General features: G+C 46.2%; 1 protein-coding gene across 1 annotated transcript; it reads right to left on the bottom strand.

The window, feature by feature from the left end:
• On the bottom strand, window positions 1-24603 carry Prpf8 (pre-mRNA processing factor 8). Its single transcript, XM_028759186.1, has 42 exons — window positions 24188-24603; window positions 23586-23754; window positions 21977-22141; window positions 21652-21870; window positions 21327-21539; window positions 21086-21211; window positions 20901-21006; window positions 20149-20339; window positions 19901-20020; window positions 19627-19816; window positions 19385-19504; window positions 19142-19276; window positions 18658-18787; window positions 18281-18477; window positions 17812-18018; window positions 17528-17691; window positions 17274-17400; window positions 16967-17159; window positions 16222-16409; window positions 15819-16057; window positions 15289-15435; window positions 14894-15104; window positions 14168-14284; window positions 10215-10462; window positions 9923-10102; window positions 9603-9738; window positions 9315-9484; window positions 9029-9158; window positions 8773-8919; window positions 8321-8481; window positions 7563-7754; window positions 6951-7188; window positions 6687-6815; window positions 5343-5456; window positions 5093-5266; window positions 4642-4835; window positions 3567-3806; window positions 3333-3474; window positions 1031-1171; window positions 787-926; window positions 471-673; window positions 1-306 (listed from the first exon to the last, which is right to left on the bottom strand). Exons 1-42 carry the CDS (start codon window positions 24285-24287, stop codon window positions 152-154), a joined length of 7008 nt encoding a protein of 2335 aa, XP_028615019.1. The 5' UTR covers window positions 24288-24603; the 3' UTR covers window positions 1-151.
• Window positions 24604-27048: the final 2445 nt, after the last annotated feature.

The following is a 27048-nucleotide window of genomic DNA, read 5'->3' on the forward strand; positions in this document are numbered from 1 at the left end:
TCCTATTTATAAAATTTATTACATTTGTTCAGGATTACAATTTCTCAACAACACGAGCACAAACCACAAGGGGCAGGCTGCTGAATGTCAGCAGCGCGGGGAGGGCGTTTAAGAGGCTCCAGGCTTCGGGACTCTGAAGCAGAAGGAAGAGCTAGGCATAGAGGTCCTCTCTGTCTGCAGAGTAGACCTCACCCTCCTGTAGGAGGGCAAAGTTGAGGAAGTGGGAAGGCCTGTGGACTTCATGGTAGAATTCCTTGGGGTTTGCCAGCTGCAGCTCGTATTTCATGTTGGGATCATGTCGAACACCTTATGGGAGAGGGAAACATCAGATGTTAATAAGGGTCTGCCTGCCTCACCCAGCCTGGAGCCCTGGGCCATTTCCAAGGCAGCCAGACTTCAAGAGCCAAGCATGCTGGTCACCTGTCTCAACCCCCACACTTCCTCGGCTGCTGTCACACACAGCCACGTACCCATAAAGTTGTAGTTCCAGGAAGACTGGGCAGGGACCATAAAGAAGCCGAGGAATCGGTCTGACAGGAGCATCTGAACCCTCTCATAGTGCGAAGGTAAGTAGCCTTTGGGGTTGTTGCCTTTGTCTGTGTTCTGCCGTCCCCACTCATACCCACTGGGGGTCAGCTTGTAGGCTGTCAGTGTGCAGGAGCCTGGTGTGAAGCTGGGGAGGTTGTTGGGGGGAGAGGGACAGGCTAAGCACTCAAGCCACCAATCCAGGTCCTGGCCTGCAATGCCTGCCCTATAATACTTCCACCCAAGGAGGCCCACACCAACCTGCAGGTGATGATAATAGTCTTCTCCCCATCCCAAGATGGGTTGTCAGCCATGATTTTGGCATGAGTGGTGACATCTTGGGGTGACAGCTGGGGGGATTCATTGGGCTGAGTGTGGATCCAACCTAAGGGTTCCATCTCCTGTAGGCAAAGAACAATAAAGAGATGATCAACTCATCTGTAGACAAATGTCACCCACTGGGGTAACATGACAGTAAGTGCAATCCCAGGCTCTACCAACAAACCTTGAGGTACTCATGCTGGGGCAGCTGGCTGGGCAGGTGCACAGTCTGGTGAGTGCCCCACTGTGGCACCATCACAATACAACGGATCTCCTTCACCTGAGGGTTATCTGGAGGGCTCACCCCATACAGGTATCCTGCAATCTAGAGATCAGAAATTATTCTTAGTACCATCCCAGAACGCTAGAAGTTTTTAAAATTTTATTGTTGGGTCTGGAGAGATGGCACACTGGTTAAGAGTATTGGTTGCTCTTCCAGAGGATCTGCCACACGGTGGCTTACAACTGTCTGTAACTCTAATTTTAGGGGACCAGACACCGTCTTTTGCCCTCTACAGCTACTGCATGCATATGGTATAAAGACATACATACAGACAAAACACCTACATACAAAAAATGTTTTTAATGTATTATCATTCTATATGTGTATATAACATATGTGTATATTCTATATGTGTGGCACTGAGTGTGTGTGAAGGTCAGAGGAAAATTCTATGGAACAGGTTCTCTCCTTTCACCTTTACAGGGGTTCTGGAGCATCCGCCTCAGGTTGTCAGGCTTCTGTGAGAAGTGCTTTACCCACTGAGCCATCTCAGCAGCCTCAGGTTTTTTTCTTCTCAACACAAGAAACTGAACCCAAGTATGCATAGGTAATGCATGCCAGGTAAGCATTCTGCCACTGAGCTTTCTCTATATCTGTAGCCTTTTTCTTTCCTCACTCTTACTCTCTCTCTCTCTCTGAAACAGGGTCTCACTAAGTAGCTCTGGCAATTCACACAGTACTCTGTTACAAAAGGAGCTTTTCTTTTTCTTTTTTTTTTTTAAAAAAAAAAAAGGATTTATTTATTTTATGTATGAGTACACTGTAGCTGTCTTCAGACACACCAGAAGAGGGCATCAGATCCCATTACAGATGGTTGTGAGCCACCATGTGGTTCTTGAGAATTGAACTCAGGACCTCTGGAAGAGCAGTCAGTGCTCTTAACCACTGAACCATCTCTCCAGTCCCCTCTTTCTTTTTTACTTTATTATTATCATTATACACACCTGTGGGTGAATGTATGCCATGGTGTGCATGTGGAGGTTGGTGGACAATGCTGAGAGCTGGGATTTGGGGATTTAATTCAGGTTGTCAGCTTTGTGCAGCACACTTTTTCTGCTCAGCTATCTGTTGTCCAAGTTTTAACACTTTTAAAACATGTATGTGCATGTGTGTACACGTGTATCACACTGGGTATGTGGAGGTCACAGGACAGTTTGCAGGAGTCAGTTCTCTCTTTCTACTGTGTAGATTCTGGAGCTCAAACTGTGGTTAGCAGAACTATCAAGAGCATTTTAGGCACAGACTAAGTGGGCTCACACTGTGGTCCAAGCACCTTTACCTACAGGGCCATTTCACCAGCCTGTCATTTTCATGCAAGTTTCTGTGTATTGTTTTGAGAAAGTTTCTTTGGTACCTGCTGACTAGAACTCAGCATGCCACAGAAGCTGGCTTTGAACTCCTGACCATCCCACCTCTACTTCTAGAGAAGCTGGGTTACAGGTCTGTGTCACCACATCCAGCTAAGATACAGTGTTTCAGTTTGTAGTTACAGTTTGCCTTGAAACTCACAGCAATCCTCTCATGTCAGCTGTCCAAGTACTGAGATTAAGGTGTGTACCACCATGCCCAGCTGTGTTTAATGTTGTGTTTAAAGGTTTTCCCAACACTGAGCCATCAGTATTTTCTTCTAATACTCTAGTATTTTACACTGATATTTTACTGTTTAGATTTTACTTTTGTGAGTGGTGTGAAGAAAGGTTCCTGTCCTTCCCTATCTCAGTATCATAAAGCGTGCAGTCATACAAGACTTGATTCAGTATGTCAACTAAATACATATCTGACCCTCAGCCATAAATTCTACTCCAATAATATTTCCTCTTAATTGCCCTAGCTTTATGAAATGTTTTTTTTTTTTTTTTTTTAAAGATTTATTTATTTATTATATATGAGTACACTGTAGTTGTCTTCAGACACACCAGAAGAGGGCATCAGATCTCATTACAGATGGTTGTGAGCCACCATGTGGTTGCTGGGATTTGAACTCAGGACCTCTGGAAGTGCAGTCAGTGCTCTTAACCGCTGAGCCATCTCTCCAGCCCCCATGAAATGTTTTGATACCTCTTTGATTATACTTTTTTCAAGTTATTCATTCATCCATGAATTTTGAAATAAGCACCTCAAAGTTTCTGAACTATCAAGTGAATTTTAGGCACAGACCAAGTGGGCTCACACTGTGGTTCAGGTGTGTGCCATAGCTACTCACTTGGGCACGAAGATCAGATATGCAGATGAACTTCTTAAGCACATTTTTGGGAAGAATGTACGTATAACCAGTCTCCTTGATGTCATCAGATGAAACATAAATGTGATTGGTCCGTAGATGCAGGTTGGCAGCAGAGATGGCCCTAAAGGACAGACAGAATGTCAGCATCTCAGCACAAGCACACTTAGCAACACCCACAGGCTTGCCACCCCACCTCGGTGCCCTCCACAGTACCTGACTCTCCATTCAGTCTTTGATGAGAAGGTCTGGGTCTCATAGTTGCTGGTGGTTGAGGTGATAATCTCGTCGCCATGCTTGTTGACAGTTCGAGTCTGTGTAGCGGTGAGCTGGGACTGTTCCTTGGTCTGCTTCTCAATCTCAGCTATCTGCTGCCGCTGCTGCGATGGTGCCGAGATCTCCATTCCCAGGATGATGTCTCGAATTTCTGATTGTGTCAGTGATGCCACATTCACACTGTGGGGATACTGAGAGTTAAACAGGGCCCCTTCCCACTAGTAGTCACTTTTGTCTTGTTGGTAAAGTAGACTTGGGTAGACAGGGTATACTCGGCTAAGATAATCCTCAAGTAACATTTCTTTTTAATTTTTAAATGGATTTACTCTGGAGGAGGGGGACATATCACAGTGCAAGTGTAGAAGTCAAAGGACAATTTATAGAAGGCTTCTCCTCCACCTTGTGGGTTCTAGGGATTGAACTCAGGTTCTTGGGAGCAAGCACTTTTATCCCTGGACCATCCTTAATTGGCACTTCTAAGAAAGCATGAAATGGAGATGTTGTGGCACTGTGAACACTCCCTGCCTCCAAGCGGCACAACAATAAAGCACTTTCAGCTACTTTACAAAAATGCCCCAACACAGGACAACTCTCAAAAATGGAAACTCCAAATTGGGTGTAGTGAGACATACTGATAATCCAGCAGTTACAAGGTTAAGGCAAGACGGTTGTTGGACAAGAGAAGTGAAGACAGCAGGAACAAAAGACAGTGAATCTGTTCAAAATGGCTTCAATGACTTCACCGAGAACTGTGTTTCCTTCTAAGTATCCAAGATGTTATTTTTCTTTTGAGACATGACCTTAGCCCAGATTAACCTCTAACTCACGTAGTTGAAGATAACTTAGAATTCCTGAACCTCTTGCCTCTACCTACCAAGTGCTGGGATTAGAGGCACGCATTAAACAGAGGTAAAATATCTGAGGAACTTACAAGCCTAAATGTGTCCAAACTCCAGAACCTATGTCCTGAGCCAGCCTTTCCCTTGCTGCACTGTGACACCTGGCCCCTACTCACTTGTTTTTCTTGCCATAGTCAGCCAGGATCAGATCCTTGAGCTGCACCTCCACCTTGATCCACTCCTCGTCAGTCAGCGTGGGCCAGATGTGGTGGGGCTCCGTAACGGTGGTCTTGTCTGGCTTCAGGATCACCTTTGCTCTGTCGTTGTTCACATGCAGAGCACGCAGAATCAGAATGAGACGGGAGAAAGCCTGGGAAGAGACATGCAAAGCCTGACTGTCAGCTTCGGAGGATCTCCCCTCCTATACCCTATCTCCACAGGAAAGCTAGCACTATCCCCAATTTCTTAAGGTACCAACCCCACAGCAAGACTTCTTGCTCTTTGTATACGTAGGTCAAGAATTTAAAAATGACCTCATCAGTGGCTTCTGGAGAACCCGAGGCACACAGCATCTTCTCCTGACTCCACATTCAACCTAGAGACCCTCTTCCTAAGGTATCAAATTACCGTGTAGGATGAGATAGTCTTGAGCCAGTCATCATAGAGGTTGAAGAGAACCATCTGGGGCTCTGTGGCTTTAAGGATGAGATCCCCAAACTTCTCCACCTTGAGACAAGCCTGGAAGGGCAGCTGGAGCTCCGATCCTTTGATCACAATATTGGGGAAGTCCAGTAAGTGGACCTAAAACAAAGTCCGAAGTCAGAGACACAGCCCAGAGAGCTTGAGCATACCTTCTTCTCCTGTGTCCACCTCTCACCTCCAGAGGATCCAGCATGCCCTTCCGAGTGACAATGATCTGTTTAGGCTGTTCTTCCACAGGCAGAGATCGGATCAGGGCAGCCACTTCCTCAGCAGTCTTCCACTTGGCTAACTAATAATCAAGAAAAGAACGCAACAAACTGAGTCTACCTTCCTCAATTATCTAGAAAAAAAATCTTGAAATAAACTGTTTCTATTAATGACGAACATGGGTGCTAAACTTAGTAATCAGAAAAAGGTGCCTACATGTTTAATGATGAATTATAGTTCAGAAACAGTGAACTAAGACAGGCATCCGAGCTACTGGCTCTGGTTAAGATCATGCTCTCACAGAGGCTGTGAGGATATGGTTCCCAACATCCACACTAGGCAGCTTACAACTGCCTGTAACTCTAGCTCCAGATCTGATGACCCTGGCTTCTGTAGGTGCCCTCCCTCACATACAATTATAATAAAATATTATTTATTTTTTAGAGACATGATCTCATTATGCAGTCCTGGCTGGCTTAGAACTCAATATGTAGAAGAGGCTGGCTTCAAACTTGCAAAGATATACCTACCTCTGCCTTCCAACTACTAGGATTAAAAGGCATGTACCACCATGCCCAGATTAATAACAGAATTTTAAAAATAATCTAAATAAAAGTTAAGACAACTAAAAGCTGCATACAGAAATGAGTCTTCTTGGGTAGGACTGTACTGGGCACAGTGAAAACAAGAGCTCTTCTAGAGACAGAAATATGGACAAAGCTCTGGACGTGAGATGGGCGCTGGGATCTGGGGCAATTACAAGAGGATTTTAATCCTTACTGGAAGTACAGAAATGAGAAATGTGGCTGGGCAGGGACGAAACATCTAGGAAGCTAAAGGGTGTGCATTCCCTTTAAAAGATGATGTTTAGTTGTTCTTTCAAGACAGAAAAGAAGTGAGAGGCTTAGAATGCAGAAAGCCCAGATCAGAGGTAATGAAGGCCCTCACATGCTTGGACCTCCTACATGGGAACACTTCCCTGGAGGCTGAGGAACGGATTCACTGAGTCAAGTACTTGTGGCCAGAGTTTGGATTCCCAGCACCCATTTACCATCAGCCACAGGTAGAGGGGCAGGGGGTGGGGTGGGGAGGGGGGTGGTCATTTGTAATTCTAGCTCTCAAAGCAAAGTAAGCTTTTTTGACTGTATGCAGCCCTGGCTGGCCTCAAACCTATGGCAATCCTCTTCCCTCTGCCCCTTGAGTAGCGTCTCTCAATAGAGAAATAGGTATTTTTTTTAATAATGTCCCTTTGCCCTCTACCAAGAATGAGACAGCGAGGTTCTATGGCCTCACTAACAATTAAACTGCTTACCTGACCCAAACGCTTCTGTCCAGCCCATACAGACGTGTGGATTATCTTGAGGAAGAGCTGTCCTGTGCGTGGATTGAAGATGAAGATGGCCCCATTGATGGGTTTGGTTGTCAAGTTCCCCTCGAAGGTCTAAAGAACAATTACATTGATTAGCATGGCCTAGACATAATCACCCTGACTTGACTTCAATGTGTGTACACATACTTGTGCCTTACTCTCACAGGCACTTGAAGCCTGCATGCTCACAGTGCATCCAAGTCTCACCTTGTGGATAGTTACTCTATAGACATTGGTGTCATCCACAAACCAGATAATCTGGTTAGAGAAGAGTTCACCATAGTTCTGAGAGGACAGGTAAGGTTCAGTGGGCTCAGATGAATACAGCTGCAATCCTTTGCGTATCCGTTCACGTAACACATACAAGGCAGGGTTTGCCTTCATGATCTTGGCCATGGCCTGCTGTATGAGAGGCTTGCTGCCAGGGAACCAGTTTCCATAGGCACTGCGAGGATGAAGGGAATCACAAGAACTTAAGCACAGGCAGAAAGTACAACAAAGGGACAAAGACAGTTGGGCAGGCTTATGTAGTAATCTGCTAACACACAGATATGGAGAGAAGAGTCAGTCAGTGACCCAGAAAACAAAAACCTCATCTTAGCCATGCAAACTAAAACTGGTGTAAAGACTCATGTGTAGGGTATGGTAGCTCACACCTTTAGTACCAGCACTTGGGAGGTGGAAGCAGGTGGATCTCTGAGTTTGAGGCCAAGCTGGTCTATATAGTGAGTTCTAGGCCAGCTAAGGCTATATAGTGAGACTCTACTTTAAATAAATGAAACAAAAATGGAAAACCCATGCTGCTGAGCCCTGACTCACCTGTGTAGATTATAGGCCAGGTCAATGGCAATGAGCACACCTGTGGGCGAAGGGTAGATACTCATGTTGTCTGTGGTGTAATCCAGGAATTTGGCCCGGGCATAGCGCTCAATATCATGGGAATCATAGTCCCCCCATCGCAACTGGATGTCAATCCAATACTTCTGTGTGGTGGTGCTGTCCATCACATCCCTAAGGGTGGGGGAAAAGTTCAAGTTTTCAGAAAACCACAGCATAACTAATGTCTCAGAGTCACAAGAACTCCCAACACTGCACCTAAATCTCAAAATCATTCCCTCCCTCATTGTAGATCAGCAAGACCCTTAGCCATGCAGTAGTGGTGCTTGACTTTAATCCCAGCACTTGTGAGGCAGAGTCAGGAGGATTTCTGAGTTCAAGGCCAACCTGGTCTATAGGGCAAGTTCCAGGACAGGCAGGGCTACATGGAGAAACCATGTCTCAAACAAAAACAAACAACAAATAAACAGATCATCAAGACCCCCAGGAAATGGGCAGGTCTGACTGCTGATGGGTTACAGGGGTTAACACTGCCTCCAAGTTTAAAAGAACATCAGCAAAAAGCTGGGAATGGTGCCCAGTCTTATACAGCAAGCATTTGGAGGGGCCGGAGCAATAGGATTATAAGGTTAAAGCCAGAATAACAAAACAAAAGAGGCAGGGCTAATCCCCTAAGTAACATGCCTATCACAGTAACACCAAGGTTCCTCATACCTAAAGCTGGGTCACAAAATACTTACTTGGAATCTGCCAGCAGCGAGGGCCGGGAGACATTCCACTTATAGGAAGCAAAGAGTAGTATATCTGCACAAGAAGAGTTCATCTTATAGGATTTTCGGGGATGGATTGTCTCCTTTTGTACTGTCTCAATTTCCAGTGCATCCAATTCCTGGTCAAAAACCTGGAAGTAAAGATGAGAAGGTTTACCTCATTACAGAAATCCACTTACACCGAGAGCCGAGAGAATTTAGATGAAGCAATAGGAGTCTAATCCTTGCATGTCCAAGATAAATTTCTCGTTCTCAAAAGTGCGTGCTTTTAATCCAAGCCCTTGGGAGGCAGATAGGTAGCTGTCTATGAGTTCAAGGCCAGCCTAAGGAGCTCGTAGGCCAAGGCCACATAGACTTTGTCTCAAAATATAGAAAACAGTGAGCTGATGTGACTGTGATGTCACCCCTCAACTGCAACCCACCTGACACAAGTCCATCACAATGCTCTCATGGATCTTCTGCCACAAGTGAGCTCGGAATATCTGGATGAGAGAGATCTTCAGCGTGGGGATCTTGCCATGCATGAAGATTCCTGTCAAGTCCAGCTGCACCTGGAAGCCTACGTATACCTGACAGGAAAGATAGACGGCTTTAGAGACCCGAGATCACAGGAGGACAGTTCTTAGGACAAAGATGAAGGCAAAAGACTTATCTCCCCTACTGAAGAATCACACTCACATTGGCTCGATTGATTGTTGGGGACCACCAGAGGGTGAATCTACGATTAGGAATCTGGTTTAATCCTGATCGCTGAGCATTGGTCAGCTTCTTCCACTTCATGGATTCCTCAAAGCCACTGGCTTTCTCCCTGATGAGCAGAGGAACCAAATGAGATGCTGCCCGTCCACCTCCCGGAGGTGCCTAACCCTCACTAGGGTAACTAAGAAGCAGCAGGCCAATACAGCACAGAACTGAGGAGCTCAGGTAGTTGTGACAGGTCCCTGTAAAGGGGCAGAGTCCTTACCAGAATAGACCTTCCCAGGTGGGGAAGTAAGTGCCCTTGAAGAGAGTGTGCTCCAGAATGCCCTCCACACCACCCAGTGCCTGAATCATGTCTGTGCGGTAGTTGTTGAGGTTCCAGAGCTTGCCATCATGCCGCTGATGTGTCCACCAAAAGGGGTTCTGCTTCAAAACCTAGACAGTAAGGGAAGTACAGTAAGGGAAGTGTCTGGGTGTCTACCACTCTAAATGACAGGGATGCCAAAAGCTATCCTGATTGGGAGAAACTTGCTCTACTCTCCACTCCATATACCTGGTACTGCTTGAAGTCAGTTCGGACACGCCAGCCTTTATCATAAGCCAGTGTGTGCCGGTCTTTCTGGAAGAGAGTATTGATCCGGGGAATACCTCGATCCCACGAATCTTCTAAATCTTCCAAAGTCAAGCGTCTGCCAGAAAAAAAAGAGTCAACATCCTTTCTCACAAAGAGAAGCATTCAACAATCTTTGGCCAAGGATAAACAGAATCAGTCTTAACTCCTAAAAACACACTCTGCCCATGGCCCCACATAAGATTCAAAGTCTTGTGACATAACCCCCAGCTCTGTGATCGGCACACCCTCTGCATGCCCACCTGTTCTGAGCAATAGCCTCTTGTCTCTTGAGTGCATACTCAGCCCAGACCCGTTGGGAATCAATGAACTCGCTCTCCCATGGCTGTATGTAGCGGTACAAGTTGGGAATCAGTTGGTCTTCTTCATGACTCATTCCTGAACGGAAGTGTGTGATGCCCACATCTGTCTGCTTGGACCACCTGTTTTGGAAAATTGAGACAAAAGATAAAAGTAAAATCAAACTTAACCAAACACCCATTTCCCTCAGAGTTGAAACAAAGAACCTAACACTGAAGGTCAATCACACCATACCTGAGGTCGGACTGGGGGATAAGCACATGGCCCATCGAGAGCATGCCAAGCCCACCCAGCTCCTTAGGGGTATAGAAGACAACAGGGGGGAACCGACTTGGCATCTTGGAGTTCAGTCCAATCTTGATACGTGTCTGGATCTTGTTTTCACACTTCACCAGTAAGTCTAGGAGTTCCTGTGTATTCACCACAGCCTCTCGAAAATATGTCATAAGGCCGATGAGAGCGGTATTCCACTTATTCACAATCTAAAGCCAGTGGAAAGGAGTAAAGTCCACATGAGCAGTACAGGCCTTGCAGTTACTAGTTCATTACTTACAGATCTACTTTAACAATCTTAAAATTATTAGTAATTACAGAAAAAAACAAAACTACTTCACACCCACTAGGATAGACACAATCAAGAGAGAGATGACTGGGTCACTCTAATGGCTCAGTGGGTAAAACTGTCCCAAGCCTAAAGACTCGAGTTTAATCCCCAGAATCCACATAGTGAAGGAAAAAACCTAATTCTACAAGTTTCTTCTCTAACCTTCACAAGCACTCTGTGGTCTACACACACACAAATAAATGTAATACAAAATATTTTTTAGTGCTGGAAGTGGTGGTGCAGGTCTTTAATGTCTGTGCATTTCAGGCTAGCCAGTGATACATAAGACCCTGTACAGTGATCTTAAATACAATATTCCTTTCAGAATAACAGAAACTTGGGGGGATGATCAGATCAAAGAAGGAAAACAGCATTGCTAACTTCAGGAAGGGGCCCTTACAAAGCAAAGCAGAGCTGTCAGACTACCAAAGTAGGTGCATTGCTCTATTTTCCTGGAACTCATGAAGGTCTGTGTATGTAAGTTAGGACCACGAGTGAAGAGAAGGTCACACTCACACTTGACCTAAATGTGCCACACATAACCTAAAGCAGAAGGTGATCCGGGTGGGAGTGACAGCATGACTCTAACAAAACTGGAAGGAAAGGAAAACTGAGGACAGTGAAGTGCACAGCAGTGAAGGACATCTACAGTTTCAGCTATTTGGGAGACTGAGGTCAATGGGTCACTTGAGCCCAAGCTAGGAGCGCAAGACCAGTCTGGGCAACACAGGAAAGCTTTGATCTCAAATAATACGGGTCAGTGGTAGAACAGTTGCCTAGCACTGAGTTCAGTCCCCGGCATAGCAAAAATAAACAACTGAAAAGAGAAAACGGTTCGACGGACTTAAGGGTTCTTGCTGCCAAACCAGAAGGACCTACCTTACTTTAACCCTGGGACCCTGCATGGTAGGAGAAAACTGACTCCTGCAAGCTGTCCTCTGATGTCCACACAATGGTTGTGGCATGTGTGTACTTGTGAGCAACAAGACACAATATAAATAAAAAGGAGGAACAAAAGGAGCTTTAAGGTCAATCCATCTCCAGCCTCCTGGAGATTTTCCTTTTATTAGCCAGGATGGAGCCAGGGAGGTATTTGGGGGTTTTCTGGTGTGGCTGTATATGATGCATACACCTGTCAGTATAAGTCTGTATACATACATATGTGTGGGAACGTGTGTATGTCGAGGCCTGACATTAGTGTCAGGTGGCTTATGCCTGTAATCCCAGTACTTTGGAGGCTGAGTCAGAAAGATCAAGAGTTCTGTGTCAGCCTGGATTATATACAAAGCTTGTCTTAAGCAAACAAATGAACAAAACAAACAAAAAGAAGAAAAAGTAAACAAGTTCAAATTCAACACTATGCTCTTATCACAATCTCTGATCTAATTAATAAAAGTCCTTTACAAAATATGGCTTTCTGGGCTACTATATGCATTATTTAGTTTCACAAGAGCCCTCTGAGGTAGGTTACACTCACTTCATAGACAATGAGTGGAGGGTAGAGCAGCTCCCAAGGTCTTGTTTGGTTTGGTTTGGTTTTTTCGAGACAGGGTTTCTCTGTGTAGTCCTGGCTGTCCTGGAACTTACTCTGTAGACCAGGCTGGCCTTGAACTCAGAAATCCACCTGCCTCTGCCTCCCAAGTGCTGGGATTACAGGCGTGCGCCACCACTGCCCGGCTCCCAAGGTCTTAACTAGTAACAGACCCAGCAATCCAAACTGACTAAAGATCATCTATTTCCAACCATGATTGTGAAGCACCTCCCTCAACTCAACTCTCATCACTCCTCCATAAGGCTCTGAGCAGGACTGAGACAGGAGGACTGCTGGAGCTCGCAGGCTTCTAGAGCTGCAGGCTCCAGAAGAAACCCTTCAGAAGGAATAGGAAAGGTAGGAAAAGGGTGATGGAGCACATCCACACCCACCTACCTACCCTGTCTCTCTCTCTCTATCACAGACAGACAGACAGACAGACACACACACACACACACACACACACTTTTTTAACGGTGGGGGCAGCAGGAAGGGGGATTAAAGAGGGTAAGGGGAGGTTAATATGGTTATAATGCATTGTATACAATTATACAAAAAACAAAACAAAACAAAAAAAAGTGAATAAAAGTAAAAACTCCCAAAACAAAATAAAAGACCCTGTCCTGATGTGCAGCTCCCTCTATAAAAGGGAGATTCTAACACATCTACTCCAGTTCTGGCAAACCCACTGTCTCCACTCACCTCTAATCAAGTTTCATCCAGACCATCTGGCTTCCATCCCAACACTGAAATAACACTGAACTAGGTCACCAACGACATCCTGACTGCCAATCCCACTCAGTCTTATCTACCAAACTGTTCTCAGGCAATTGGGGCTGTTACACACCTGCTCAGTTCTGGGCCTTAGTCCTGTCAGTGTACCTCAGAGCTTCCCTTCACCCTCATCTGTCTCTGCTCCCCTCTCTCCACTCACCCACACAGTCTCACTCATCCTTGAGCTTTCAACCTTTACATCAGAAACAAAAAACTGCCTGGTGGTTGGTGGTGACACACGCGTGCAATCCTAGCACTTGGTTGGCAGAGGCAGGTGGAGCTGAGAGTTTGAGGGCAGCCTGGTCTACAGAGCAAGTTCATGGACAGCCAGGGCTGCATGAAGAGAAACCATGTCTTGGGGGAAAAAAATTATAAAATTAAAGAAGAGAATGCCTTATATTTTTGTATTTACTGAAAATTCTTTTCCCAGGGATCTAAAAATATCCAGCTCCACAGTTTACTGCAGTAAACCATACTGCTCATGGCTACACAGCACCATGCTAATCAAGTCCATCCCCACGCCTCTGCTAAAGCTCAACAGCTTCACCTTGTTTCTTGTAGAAGCCTTTCTTCTTCCACACTCAGACAGGACCAGAACTCACGCACTCTAACATTCTCAGCTTCCCAGACGATGCAATGGCTCCGTAAACATCACACACCAGTGCTTCTTTGACCATGTACCTTTCTCTCAAAGGGAAAGGAAGGGCTCTACTTTGTAGCTAGCATCTAGTACGTGCAAAACACCTACAGCACAGAAGTTACCAAACACGTGATCAACCTAGAAGGACAAGCTAATTCCTCAGAGCCACATTTTAAAAATTACATCATGGGAGATCTGGCCTTGCAAGACCCTAAATATATACAACTAACAAATCCCCAGCTTCCCTCAGCTGTTAAGTGGGCCCCAGAAAACAACTTAAGGAAAAATATAAAGACCCTACATTTTAATGGTATGCTATGCTACTCCCTAAAATATAAGCTATTTGACTTAAGATAATGAGCCTAAGGAAACATGCAAAATAGATACTTCTGTTCGAATTATAGACTCCACTTTTGCTTTGATTTAAAAATCATCAAAATAGATGCAGCCTGTTAAAATCCCGCAGGGAATCCTCAGAAATAAATCCCAATAGGTCTAAAACTCTAAGATGCCATCCCAAAGTAATACATGGAGACTAGAATACTAGGCAAAGTTGAGAAAGCGGGAACTCAAACCAGGGAGGAGCTGAAGGTATGTCAAGACACAGAGGCTGGCAGGAAAACTAAGGCCCTACATACCTTGGTGAAAGTGGTGGAGCCAGAGGCCATCAGAATCTGCCGCACACGGTTATGGAAGCGTTGCATTGACTCATCATCCACACGCAGGAAACACTGAGCTGTCCGCTCCTTGGTAACCTAAACCACAAAGTCAGTGTTAACTTGTCTCAGAGCCTTCCAGAAGGCCTGGTGAAATGGCTCAGAGCAGGCAAAGGTGCTTGTTACCAAGCATTAGTTCTTTACTTCAGTCCCCAGAACCCACATAGTAGAACAGACTATGTCCTCTGACCTCCACACAAATGCCATGACATAAATGAAAGTGAAAAGCCAGACATGGTAGTGTATGCATTTAATCTCAGTACTCAGGAAGCAGCAGAGGTGGGGGTGGATCTTGGAGAATTCAAGGCTAAGCTGGCTAGCCAGAGCTACACAGTGAGACCCTGTCTCAATCAAACAATCAATCAATAAATAATAAATAAGGCATGTGCTATCATGCCTTATTTATTAATCCTTACACTTCTTGGGAGTTAGAGACAGAGGCAGGCTGATCTCTGAGACGATCAGGGCCAGTCTTGTCTACAAAGTGAACTCCAGGCCAGCCAGTGTTACAGAGAAATACTGTTTAAACAAGCAAGGATTAACTGTGACTAAACTCAACCCACTGGAATGATAATGAAAAGCTATGACTGTTCTTCACCCCATCGACTCCAGAGTTACAGGGGTGGTAATGTCCTTCCTATACTCTACCTCATTCTGTAGGTTCCAGACCCCGTCCTTGTGGGTGAACTCTTCATAGCTGGTACGGCACTTAGGCAGGATGCGGCACTCAAAGCCACACATGTTGAAAAGCAGGTTGGGGTTGTCTTTACTGTATACAGACACAAAGCTATTCTCCCACTGTACTGTAGTCACCGATCGTGGCAGCCGGTTTTTGATGTCCCAGAATACTGCCCGACCCCTATTGACAGAGAACATAGAGGAGCTTCAGTCTGTTGAAGACACTTGCATTCAAAGACCAGGTAGATGATACCCCAACAGACCTGTATTTCTCCTACCAAAGACACAACCTCCTCAGTCTTAATTGATTTTTGGGCCCTAGGACTAACATCCTTGTAATTCCCACAAACCCAACTGAGACTCACAAGTTGACATCATGCTTCATGAGACGCATGCGGGCATCTCGGGGCCAGCATTTCTTGTTATTGTAGCCAACAATGTTTTCATTGTTGGGGTCTGGATGTTCTGTCAGGTAACGCTGGATCAGATCCCGAGCCTCATCTGCTGTGAACCTACATTAAGACAAGGTACATGGTTGAAGTCCAAATATACTAAGACCCTTTGAGTACTCCAATTTCACAGTGGGGACCCTAGGCCTATGCCCCACTAGGCTTCATTTCACTTTTTTTTTTTTTTTTTTTTTGGTTTTTCGAGACAGGGTTTCTCTGTATAGCTCTGGCTGTCCTGGAACTCACTCTGTAGACCAGGCTGGCCTCGAACTCTCGAACTCAGAAATCCGCCTGCCTCTGCATCCCAAGTGCTGGGATTAAAGGCGTGCACCACCACTGCCCGTTCATTTCACTTTATAGCCCAAAAGCAATTAGGCTACAAGAGCCTGCTCAGAGAAAGAACCTGGCTCCCTGCCCTGATGGCTAAAGGAGCCATGTGTCATTACCTGAAGAAAATATGGATGCGATCAATGTATCTACAGAAGAGTCGGATTGGGTGTGCAGCCTCAGTGGCTATGTCCTGAAAGCTGAGAAAGTCATTTGGCATCTGAGGCGGCCCAGCCATCTCACTGGCCCGGTGCAATCCCAGGACAAGCAAGTCCATCACTAAGCCATAGTACTGGACAATGAATGAGGCAAACTGCAGGCCTCTGATGATTCCGTATGAGTTTGTATGGTTCATGTCCTAGAAAGGAAAAAAGAGAACCACAACTCTTAGCTGGCTCTTCCGGCTGGCAGTGCCCCAGGCACTTCAGGGTCCAATCTCCTCCATTCTCCCTCAGCAAATCCTAACTCAATGGGTCAGACAAGCCCTTAAGACATTTCTTTGCTCCTTGCTCCAGGACAGACCTTATAGTTGATGACTACATTGTTCTTGGCGGTCATGTAATCAGCTATGTTGTGGTCCACAATGAGTCGCAGCAGCCTGTTAAGCAGGGTCAGATCAATCTTCTCATACATCTTCTCAAACCGAGACTCCAGCATGACGTTGCACTCGCCCTCACTCGTCTCCCACACATCCTGCAGGTTATTGATGCCTAGAAAAGCAAAATGACGGGGCTATGGGACATTACAATCTTTTCAGGACTAGTAACCTCAGCAGCTCTCAGCACATTCCAAAACCCTCTACCATCCATCCACCCATCCATCCACCCATCCATCCATCCATCCACCCATCCATCCACCCATCCATCCATCCACCCATCCACCCATCCATCCATCCACCCATCCATCCATCCATCCATCCATCCATCCATCCATCCATCCATCCATCCATCTCAGTTGCTATAAATGTCAGCTTTCTCAACATAAGTAGTATTCACTTTCTTTTTCTTTTTGTTTATTAGACAGGGTTCCTCTCTGTGTAGTCCTGACTGTCCTGGAACTCGCTCTGTAGACCAAGCTGACCTCAAACTCAGAGATCCTCCTGCCTCTGCCTCCTGAGTGCTGGGATTAAAGGCTTGCACTACCACTTGGCTTGCACTATTCACTCTTATCATGTAATAAAATGGACCATGAAGCCTAGGCCTGAGTTTTTATACAGAACTCAATTCATCTCCTTTCCCTGTGGAGGGTAACTCCAACAAAGTTTTACCTTGGCACCACTTGTAAACAAGCAGTGGAGGTGGTTCTGTGTCAGCGGGCTTGATCCAGGGTGGGAAAAGACGGCGTTTATCTGCCTCATACCACAGGTACTGGTCCAGGTAAGCATCAGTTATCTTCTCCAGTGGCTCCACATCATACACTGGCACAAGGTGGCTATAGAGATCCATAAACTCAATGCCCACCTGTGGGAGGAGGGACCAGGCTCACATCAGCTCATGTGAGCCAAGCTGCCACCCACTAGATGCCACAAATAAATAGCACAGAGCAAAAGAAAGTTTAGGAAGCATTTCACTCACTTCCTTAAAGGCTCTCTGTGTGAGGAGGTGACGCTTGATGCGGGACAAAGCCTCATGAGGGTTGTCATAGGCTTGTTCAATCAGACCCAGCTCCTCCCTCTGAGACTGGTTTAACCTAGACTTCACACTGACAAAGCAAAATGAAAGGTGAATGAGATGTTAAACCAGAAGGGAATATACCTTTCTTTGTACTCTGACTATGACGTCGTTCTCTCTGTCGCCCTCCCAACAGGAACCCTCCCGTCACTCCTTACCTATAAGCTTCCTTGAGACGCTCCAGAGCCAAGATGAGCAGCTTGGTATCATGCTTGTAGGAGAGTGGAGGGAACGGGATGGGGGAGAATCGACGGCTTTCCAACCAGTGCACAGTGGTGGTATACACTGCCACTGCCTCCTCTGCTGTGATGTAAGGCCCATCCTGGAAGGCAAACAGCAAGTTAGTTTAGTCTCCCACTACTGTTCAAACCAGGACAAAGCCTGATCCTCACCGTGCAGCCCACCTTACCACCCAGCCCACACCCAGTCTAGCTGGCCCAACCTTCAGGTAATTGTGTTGCCGCTCCTGTTCTGCCTTCAGATACAGACGAGTGAGGCGGCCCAGGTTCTTTTTGCAAACAGTCTTGTCTACAGTAGCCCCACGACGGATCCGTTCACGGTTGTAGTGGGCAGTATTGGTCCACCAATCAGCCTTGGCCTTAACATACCGAAGAATCATATTCTCTATAGGTGTTGGCAGTCCTGGGACCTACAGGTACAAACACAATGAAAAAGTACTAAAAACCATGCATAGTGCTTCACACCCACACCTCAGCAAAGGTGGAGGCAGACTGATTGGTCTCTCTGAGACCAGCCTGGCCTGCACAGACTTACAGGTCAGCCAGGACAACACAGTGAGACTGTCTCAAGAAGGAGGGGTACTAGAAGGCAGACAGCCCTCTGAGGGTGTGGTAATCCTAACCTCAGAAGGATGAATGGTTCTGCCTCCTCGGAGGTAGAGGAAAGCCTACCTTCCAAGGAATGTTGGCCTTCCAGCAGCGCCAGGCTTCACTGAGGTGCTGCAGAATTGTTCGGGCCTTGTTCTGTTTGATGCCTTCAGGCATCATGTCCAGAATATCGTGCATCACAGCTGCCCTAAGCTCGAGGTCAAAATGGGACTCTACTCGTTGCTTTGTTACTGTCTTTGCCACCCCCTTTGAGTGACGGCCTAGAAGTGAAGGGACAGCCCAGAGAGTAAATCGATAACACAGTAACAAGTGTCCATATGATCTACACATGCAAAAAGACAAGCCACTCCAGATAGTCACAGACATTCAAACACACCATAGCTCAAAATCCTAGAGAGCAGCCCAAGAACCAAGAACCAGCGGTAAAGAAAGCCACTTACCTTCAAACTGTCGGGCCAGAAGGTTGCCCAGCCATCGCTCTAGCAGAGGGGTGATTCCACGCATAAAGAACAGCCAGACCCGCCAGCCAGCAGCCCAGAAACCACAGCCAGGGCCTTTCCCTACAGGACCCTACAGTCAAGCAGACATCAGGAACATAAATGAACGATTCCTTTAGGAAAATGATTAGAAAGAAAACTGGGCAGAGGTAGGAGGAAGAACATGTGTCAGGCTGCTATGAGACAGAGTAAATGCTGTCTGAGTCCTCACAGTCTAGAATAGGGACACATATGAGAACCTCTCGGCAGAAAGTGAGGCTCCTGCATGGATTCAGTGGTAGGTTTGAGGGTAAGTGCTGAGATTCACTGAGTATAGTGATGACATAGTCCAGAGATTCTCTACAAGGAGGTCCTGGGAAAGAAAGAGCTCTAACTGCAAAGAAAAAGCAAGGGTGTGTAAAGGCCGGTGGTGAGGGCAGGGTCTCACCGTGTTGAAGCGGTAGTAGATGAGATGTTTCAGGTCCTTGCACATGCGGATCTGCCGCATCAGCTTATACTTGTACCGATACATGCCTGTCAACTGTCCCACGTGGGCAAATATATACTGCAGTCCATCTGCCAGCTGCAATAAAATCACCCATCAGACTTAGAGCCAGAGCCAGCTCCAAGGCCAGCACAGGCTTCACCCTGTCTCTCCATCCAGGCAGGGGTCCAGGCAACATGGCCTCACCTGGAAGGCATCTACATTGCCCAAACGATACTGCACATGACTGTCCACAACCAGCTTAGTCAATCGCAGTACTTCCCGACACAGATGGAAAGCATTCCCAAAACGAGATTTCTTTCTTTCCTAGAAAGGCCAAACCACAAAGAACATTGGTAATAGTGGCCACAGAAGGAGGGATGCCACCATGCCATCCACACCTAAGCCACCCCTAAGCCCAGCAGAGCTGCTAGATCCCAGACAGGCACCTTGGTGGTAAGCGTCTTGACAGGCTTCAGGTTGAAGTTGTAGTCCAAGTGCAGGTAGTTGAGGTTCTTACGGTGAATGAGAAGGTTGAGCATGTTGTAGCCCTGGCGGCAAACCTGCAGCCCTACCTCCACCCAGTCCAGCTTGGTGGACTGAAAGAATTTGGTAGCTTTGAAAGAGCGGAACAGATACCTGGGTAAAAATAAAGAAGAGAGTTAAAGTGACATACTGACATTTTTAGAACACAAGGTGTGGCAGAGGCCTCTAGCACCTTACCTCTTCTTCTGGGCTTTGGGAGGCCGATGCTTGAGGGCATTCAGCACATAATACTTAAGCAGCTTCTGATAGGAGACTCGAACCTTCACAGGCTGCCCAGCAGGACAGTGCTCCCGATACCTGGTTAAATAAGCCCATCAGAGCCTGGCCCTCCTCCCCTTCCAGACACCCTGGGAAGGAGGCACAGCCGTCCAGACAGTCTTCTCTCCTGCACTGTACATCTACTGCCCCTTAGGGAAAAACCTCACCAGTTCTTGACAAGGGGTATGTCCAGGGCCCGGCGGGTACGACCAGAGCGTAAGTTGAAGGGCCGTGGTGCCCAGAGCAGGGCAATGCCGTTGGCAGTATTGTCTGTATAGAGAGGTGTATCCTTCAGAAAGGGCTCTACAAACTCTGGAAGTTCAAACTCCTCATCATCATCAGGCAGCGGTTCTTGGCTCTGAAAAAGAAATCGAGGGTTCACTTCCCACTCACTAAGTGCAGAACTAACATGAGCAGAAAACTGTCAGGACCAAGCAGAGGCTACACATGCCACAAAAACAGAAGCCTGACAAGAGATGCCAAAGAGCTAGACAAAGGAGCCAAGGGAGTAGAGAAGAGAGCTAAGCAGGAAATCAACTCACCCACTTACCACTAAAAGCCTCCCAAAGGAGCTACAGCACCATACCATAGGAAGAACCCACTGCAATCAGTTCCTGACCAAAACTCCTAAGCTCCAGGAAGGAAGCCTGAAACCCCAGTATATAGAGGGAGGCCAAGACAAAGGGACTGAATGAGTAAGACCAACCTGAAACTACATAGTAAATTTAGGCTAACCTACACCGTATGTCCAAAAAGGAAAAAGTGGGGCACAGGCTGCTGAGTGGCAGAAAACTTGCCTAGCATGCATAAGACTCCAAGCTCAGTCTTCACGGCTCTCATCCCCACCCTCCTCCAAAGTGAGCGATTTCCTCACGGCTCTCATCCCCACCCTCCTCCAAAGCGTGTGATTTCCTCTTACCTTGACTGAGTGTCTGTGGGAGATTGGATTGATCAGAGGATCAAAGTAGAAAGCTGGCAAATCAGGATCCTCAGTCTTGATGAACACAACGTTAGGAGTGTGGTACCTATAACAAAGGAAGAGTCAGCCAACGATCCTGTGCTCTGGCCTTCTCCATTCTAACGGCTCTGTTCCAAGCGTCTTACCAGGTCAGGTGGACGTGGTGTGGAAGGTTGTTATACAGGTAAGGAAAAGCAATTTTGTACTCGGTACGAATAGGCTGACGGATAATGATCTTATTAATATCATTGAATTCATTCCAGTCTTCATCCCTACAACAGAAAGTCAAGTGAGTAGTCTAGTTCATTGTTAGACAGAATCTTAAGATTAAATATTAAAATTTAACACACACGGTGCCTAAAATTGATATTCTCCCTCCCAACTTACTGCAGGTTGATGTCTCGAACAAGAGGTTCAAATTTGGGTCCCCCAGGAATGGCCATGTTGAGTGCCTTAGAGGTAAAGAAGGCCTTCAGATCAAAGAGATAGAAGTAGTTGTCATCTACAAGGTCAGTCAGAAGCTGATTGGCCAGTCGGTAGAGAGTGGACATCATAGGCAATGTGAACTGCCAGCGCTGGTAGGTGGAACCATTAACGTACCTAGGGAAAAGATGGAGGGCTCATATTAAGTATGCATCGAGCCAAGCCGCTTACCTACTCCCGTCCCCCAGCTCCTGTTTCCAGAACTCTCACAGAAATTAGTTCCACTCACTTCCTACTGTCTCTCAATGGCTGGTGGTCATAGAACCAGTCCAACACAGGGGCATCCTCTTCAGGGTCCAGCTCTAGCTGAATGGCTTCCAGTGGCTCAACATCTAAGATATTGTCAGCATAATCCAGGGGTGGTTCCTCATCATCAAAAGGGGGGAAACGCATCCTCTTGAAATGCCTCCTGTCTCTTTTTTCTCTACGCATCATGATCCACATTGACCTAAAGGCAAGAGCAGCATGTCCCCTGATCTCAGGGGCCAACACCCCCACCCCACGACAACCCACCAGCCCCCAACTGTGCCCCACCATACTGCAGCCCTTCTCACCCCCACTGCGAGATGTAAACCGGCTCAATAACCCAAGGAATCTCGTTGACAAAGGAAATGGCCCCAGTGATGTGGTACAGCACAGGCACATCCCGGATCTGCTCCCACGGCATGGGCATGTTCTCCAGGAGCTTGAGAACCGCGTGAGGCATGTACTTGAGCGCTCTGAGGTGTGAGAAGGAGAGATAATTAGAAACAACTAAGTGTTCTGTTACTTGTCCCCTGCTGACAAGCCATAAAGTTGTCACATGCTCCACACAAAATGCTGCCTTATACTCCAAAGCCCCAAAGTCGGACTCAGGTCCCACATGACTACGAGTCCCGCCTCCTCATCTCTCCCTGCATCTAACATCACTCTCCCTTTAAATGTCTTAGTTCCACAATAGTGAGACTCGGTCTGTATACATCAACACCCGTCCCTTTGAAAGCAACTTCCTTCTGCCCTTCCTGTAAATTCCAATACAGTCACTGTCCTACGCAGTAACCATTTGTCTCTCGTCCATCATGCCACTAAAACTTAAAACTCCTAAAAGAAAAGGACCAATACCGTCTATTCACCGAGGACCAAAAACAAGTTTCAATAATAACAGTAATAATAATGTTTGTTGTTTGAGACAGGGCCTCACCGTATAGCCCTGGCTGGCCTGAAACTCACAGTGTAGAACAGAAGATGCACCTATTGCTGCCTCCCGTGCCCAGAGACTAAATGCCTGTGCCACCACATCTGGCTCTGGTTGTTGTTTTTAATGGAGCATCTCACTAAGCAGTTCAAGCTGGCTTCATGCCAGCAGTTACCCCTGCTTCCTCAGCTCAAGTGCTGAGGTTACACATGCAAATACTACCTTGGCTGGTTAAGAGTTATTTTTTTCTTTTGTTTTGTTTTTTAGGACAGGGTTTCTCTGTACCGCCTTATCTGTTATAGAACTCACTCTGCAGACCAGGCTGTCCTCAAACTCAAAGTAATCTGACTCCCAAGTGCTGGGATTAAAGGCATGAAATTATTTTGAAATAAAACTTCCAAGGCTTTCCCACACCAATTAATTAACAGGCCAAATTTTTGTATCCAAATGGAATGTTAAGAATCTCTGCAGCTTAAAGTTCAAGAATTAACAGTAAAAGAGAGACTCCAGAAATTAAACATTCTAAACCCCCAAATGCTAGTGACCAAAAAGGCATCCAGAGTGTCTAGTGTCTTAATTTGAGCTTCAAACAGTTCAACAGTACCAGACATTTTACAATGACACCAGCAGGGCAAAGCAGAACAATCAATGGCATAGGCGATCTGGAAACTATCACGGAAGCCCAGTGGTCCTTGCCTTACTTTTACAATCATCCCATGTACAGTCTAGAGCCATGTTCCATGCTGGACATGGTGGCACCTGCCTTTTATCCCAGCTCTTTGGAGGCAGAGGCATAGGGATCCCTGTAGGTTCAAGGGCAGCTTGGTTTACAGAGCAAATCCAGGGCAGAAAGGCTCACAAAGGGCCTTTCTCAGTTAAAAAGTCATGTTCCAAAGGATAGTCCCTCTATATCCAACACTGTCAATGAAGGGGGCAGAAAAAGGAAAGAAGCCAAACTCCATATGAAATTATCCTGGGATGTTACTTACCCCAAATAGACCCTTTTGTCATGACGGAACTTCCTGTTGGTCATGTCTCCATGGTCTCGAATGATCTTCCTGACATGTTCTGGGGGCATGTCCTCCTTCTGAGCATCCACAAACCCAAATTTCCGCTTCTCTGCATAGCGTTTGGCTTGCAATTGCTGCCATTTTCGAGCTATAAATAAAAGCACCTCAGTTTAAAGGGCTGCACAAATTTACCCTAATTATCCCTAACTCTTGCCCCTGGGGTAACCCTCGGCATGCTGTGAAGAAGAGAAACACTCACTGCCAAGCATTCTGCCATTTTACTACCCCAAGCCACCTGACATTTTTGCTATAGATGTTTAGGGGAGGGTTGCTGTCTAATTCCTTCATAGTAATGCAAAGCCTATAAAGGAACAGGTTTTATCACCATTGATGCATTACACACACACACACGCACAGCTCCTGCAAATAATAGGCACTTCCAAACTTTCAATGATCTAAATTTTTAAAAGTGTTAAAAATACTGCTAATAAGTACATTCCTGATGACCTGCCTATAGAGGGAAGAAATGAAACCCGCCTACACGTTCGGGCCCGCGCGCGCCGTTCCCGTTCCCCTCTCACCTTTCTCCTGCAGCTTCTCCTCTGACATGTAATCCGGCAGCGGGGCTAGAGGACCGGGCACCGGGTTACCCGGCCCTCGGTAAGGAAACACTCCGGCCATGCCGGGAGAATCTGGGATGGAGAGGCAGGCCAAAACTAATCAGCTAGGCCCGTGCCCACAAGGGGCAGATGGAACACGTCCGGAGGCCCCTGGTCTGCACTCTAGCCTGGCTGAGCGTTCACGACCCGGGCCTGGCGCAGCTCCTCAGGCTGCTTGGCCCCCTCGACTGTCTTGCAACTCAGCCTCAGGCGCCCACCACCCACCTATTGCCCCTCACTCAAGTAGCGGCGGGGCTCGCAGAGCAATGGCGGAAAGACGACGTCCGCTCCGCGTTCCCAACTCCAGGAAGTGCGCAACCGGGTTCAGAAGCTCACCCAATGGACGCCGAGATCTTCTGATTGATTAGCGACAACCCCAATTGACGTTGCAGTCTGCGCCGGGAGGCGGGTCTAAAAGCGGATTTTGCCGCAAGGGGTGTGGTCGGGGTAGGCTCACATCCCTGCTTCTGCCAGTCGGTTTAGGAGTCCTCTCTAATAGAACTGACTATTGGCATTTCTCCTCAAAAGTCAAAGCCATAACAATTTTAATGCTTGCCTACGTTGCACATTTCCCTTATATTTATTCTCATGAATTCAGAGCTGATATGTAGTACTAGCTCCTACTCAATGAATCCTTTGTTCTTTTATTCCTTCATTACATTATTGTTAAGAGTGCTCACTATGTACCAAAGAGTCAAATGACTCTTGGAACGTCCAAGCCAGAAGCAAGGCTGAAAAAATGTATGATGACCTGGGGTGGGAATATACCTGAGAGTGCCTGCCTAATGCACAGGAGGCCTTTGGGTCATTCCATTTCTGGCAATGCATAGACCTGTAGGATCTCGGGTGTTGAAGGCAGAATGACCATAAATTCAAAAAGGTCTGGCCCTGGTAGATGACTGAACGATTAACAGCACTGGCTGTTCTTCCAGAGAACCTGGTTTGATTCCCAGCACTCATATGGTGCCTCATAACTGCCTGTAATTCTGATTCTAGGGGATCTGATATCTTCTTCTGCTGTCTGTAGATACAGAACACACATGGTGCACATATATACATGGAACCCAAAAACCCATATACATAGAAACAATTTTTTCAAAAAGAAATTCAAATTCTTCCTCAGCTTTGTAGAGTTTAAGATCAGACTTTGCTACATGAGACCTCAAAACCAAAACAAAACATACCAAAGAATCATTTTTAAAAATTAATTAATTTTTAAAATATGTATTAATGTTTTGCCTTCATGTATGTCTGTACACCACAAACATGCCTGGTACCCAGGATGATTAAAAGAAGACATTAGATCCCCTGGAATGGAGATAGGTCTGATCTACCACTTGGGTGCTGGGAACCTGGGTCCCCTGCAAAAGCAGTAAATCTTTTTAACCCCTAAGCTATCTCTCCCAACGCCTAAAGATTCTTGTAAGGCTTGTAATGCAGCGTGATGCGCACTGGCAAGCAGAGCTAACTTGACTTCAGGGCGAGGGTTTTTGAGTTTAACGCTTGCTTATTATTAGTAAGGTACTAGATTTAATGCCTGGCACTGCAAACAGTGAAATAAACTAAAGAATAAAAATAAAACCCCCCGCCAGCCATGATGGTAATCCCAGAACTCGGGAGGCAGAGGCAGGTGATCTCTGTGATTTTTGAGGCCAGCCTAGTCTATATAGCAAGTTCCAGTACAGCCAAGGATACATAGAGAGACTGTATGAAAACTAAAATAAAATAACAGTTCTTCCTTGAGAGATGGTAGAAGATAACCTAGACAAATTGAAAATGTCTCCAGGAGACTTCATTGGTAATGACTTTCTCCTCTGGTTTCTCTTTCCTCTATCTGGCAATGATCACTCTAACGCCTGCTATAGACAAAAACTGCTCAGTGTAAATTGTACTCTATAAAAGGTCTTAGAAGGAAGCTTAGCAAAAAAAGATAGGACAAGGACTGAGGATGTAGCTGGCAATAGAGCATTTCCAGGTATTGCAAGCAGGGTCAGTGTTATAGCCTGATTAAGAAAGGTGGATGAGAAGGATTTGACTTGAGCCAAAGATCAGAAACAAAGTAATTCCAGGAGGCCAGAATGGCTACAATAGAACTCTTGTGTTTAATTTTCTCTCCAAGGTGTTAAGAATTGATCCCAGGACTTGACCCAAGGTCTCTCTCCCAAGAGAATTTTCCAACGCTGGGGAGGCTGAGGCAGGAAGGTGGCATCTGGGCTACATAGCACAACCCTGTTAAAAGAGGAGAGGAGAGGGGAGAGCGAAGTAGAAGATGGTAAGAAGAAATGGCAAAGGGAGGGAGGAAAGGAAGGAAATAAATTTAGGACAAGAAGCTAACATTACTCCTGAGAGCTGGGATTAAAGGTATGGGCCACCTCCACCCAGCAAAAGTGTTAAACTTTCCAAAATAAGTCAAGAGTGTAGAGAAATTTGTCATATTGTTTTCATTATCATCTCTATTATTGTTGTTGTTATCCTTATCATTATTATCACTACCATTTTTTAGAATGTAGAGAAACTCATTGTTTTCATTATTTTTATTATTGTTATCTTTTTTTTTTGGGGGGGGGGAAAGGGTTTCTCTGTGTAACATGCCTCACTGTCCGGGAACTCACTCTGTAGAACAGCCTGTCCCCTAATTCACAAAGACCTGCCTGCCTCTGCCTCCCAAGTCCGGAGGTTAACGGCATGCACCACCACCCCGGTAAAATTATGTTTTTATTGCCTTGACAAGAAATGTTCTCTCTCTCTCTCTCTCTCTCTCTCTCTCTCTCTCTCTCTCTCTC

Source organism: Grammomys surdaster, unplaced genomic scaffold (genome assembly GCF_004785775.1).
Source record: "Grammomys surdaster isolate TR1022 unplaced genomic scaffold, NIH_TR_1.0 126278, whole genome shotgun sequence".
Lineage (NCBI taxonomy): Eukaryota > Metazoa > Chordata > Mammalia > Rodentia > Muridae > Grammomys > Grammomys surdaster.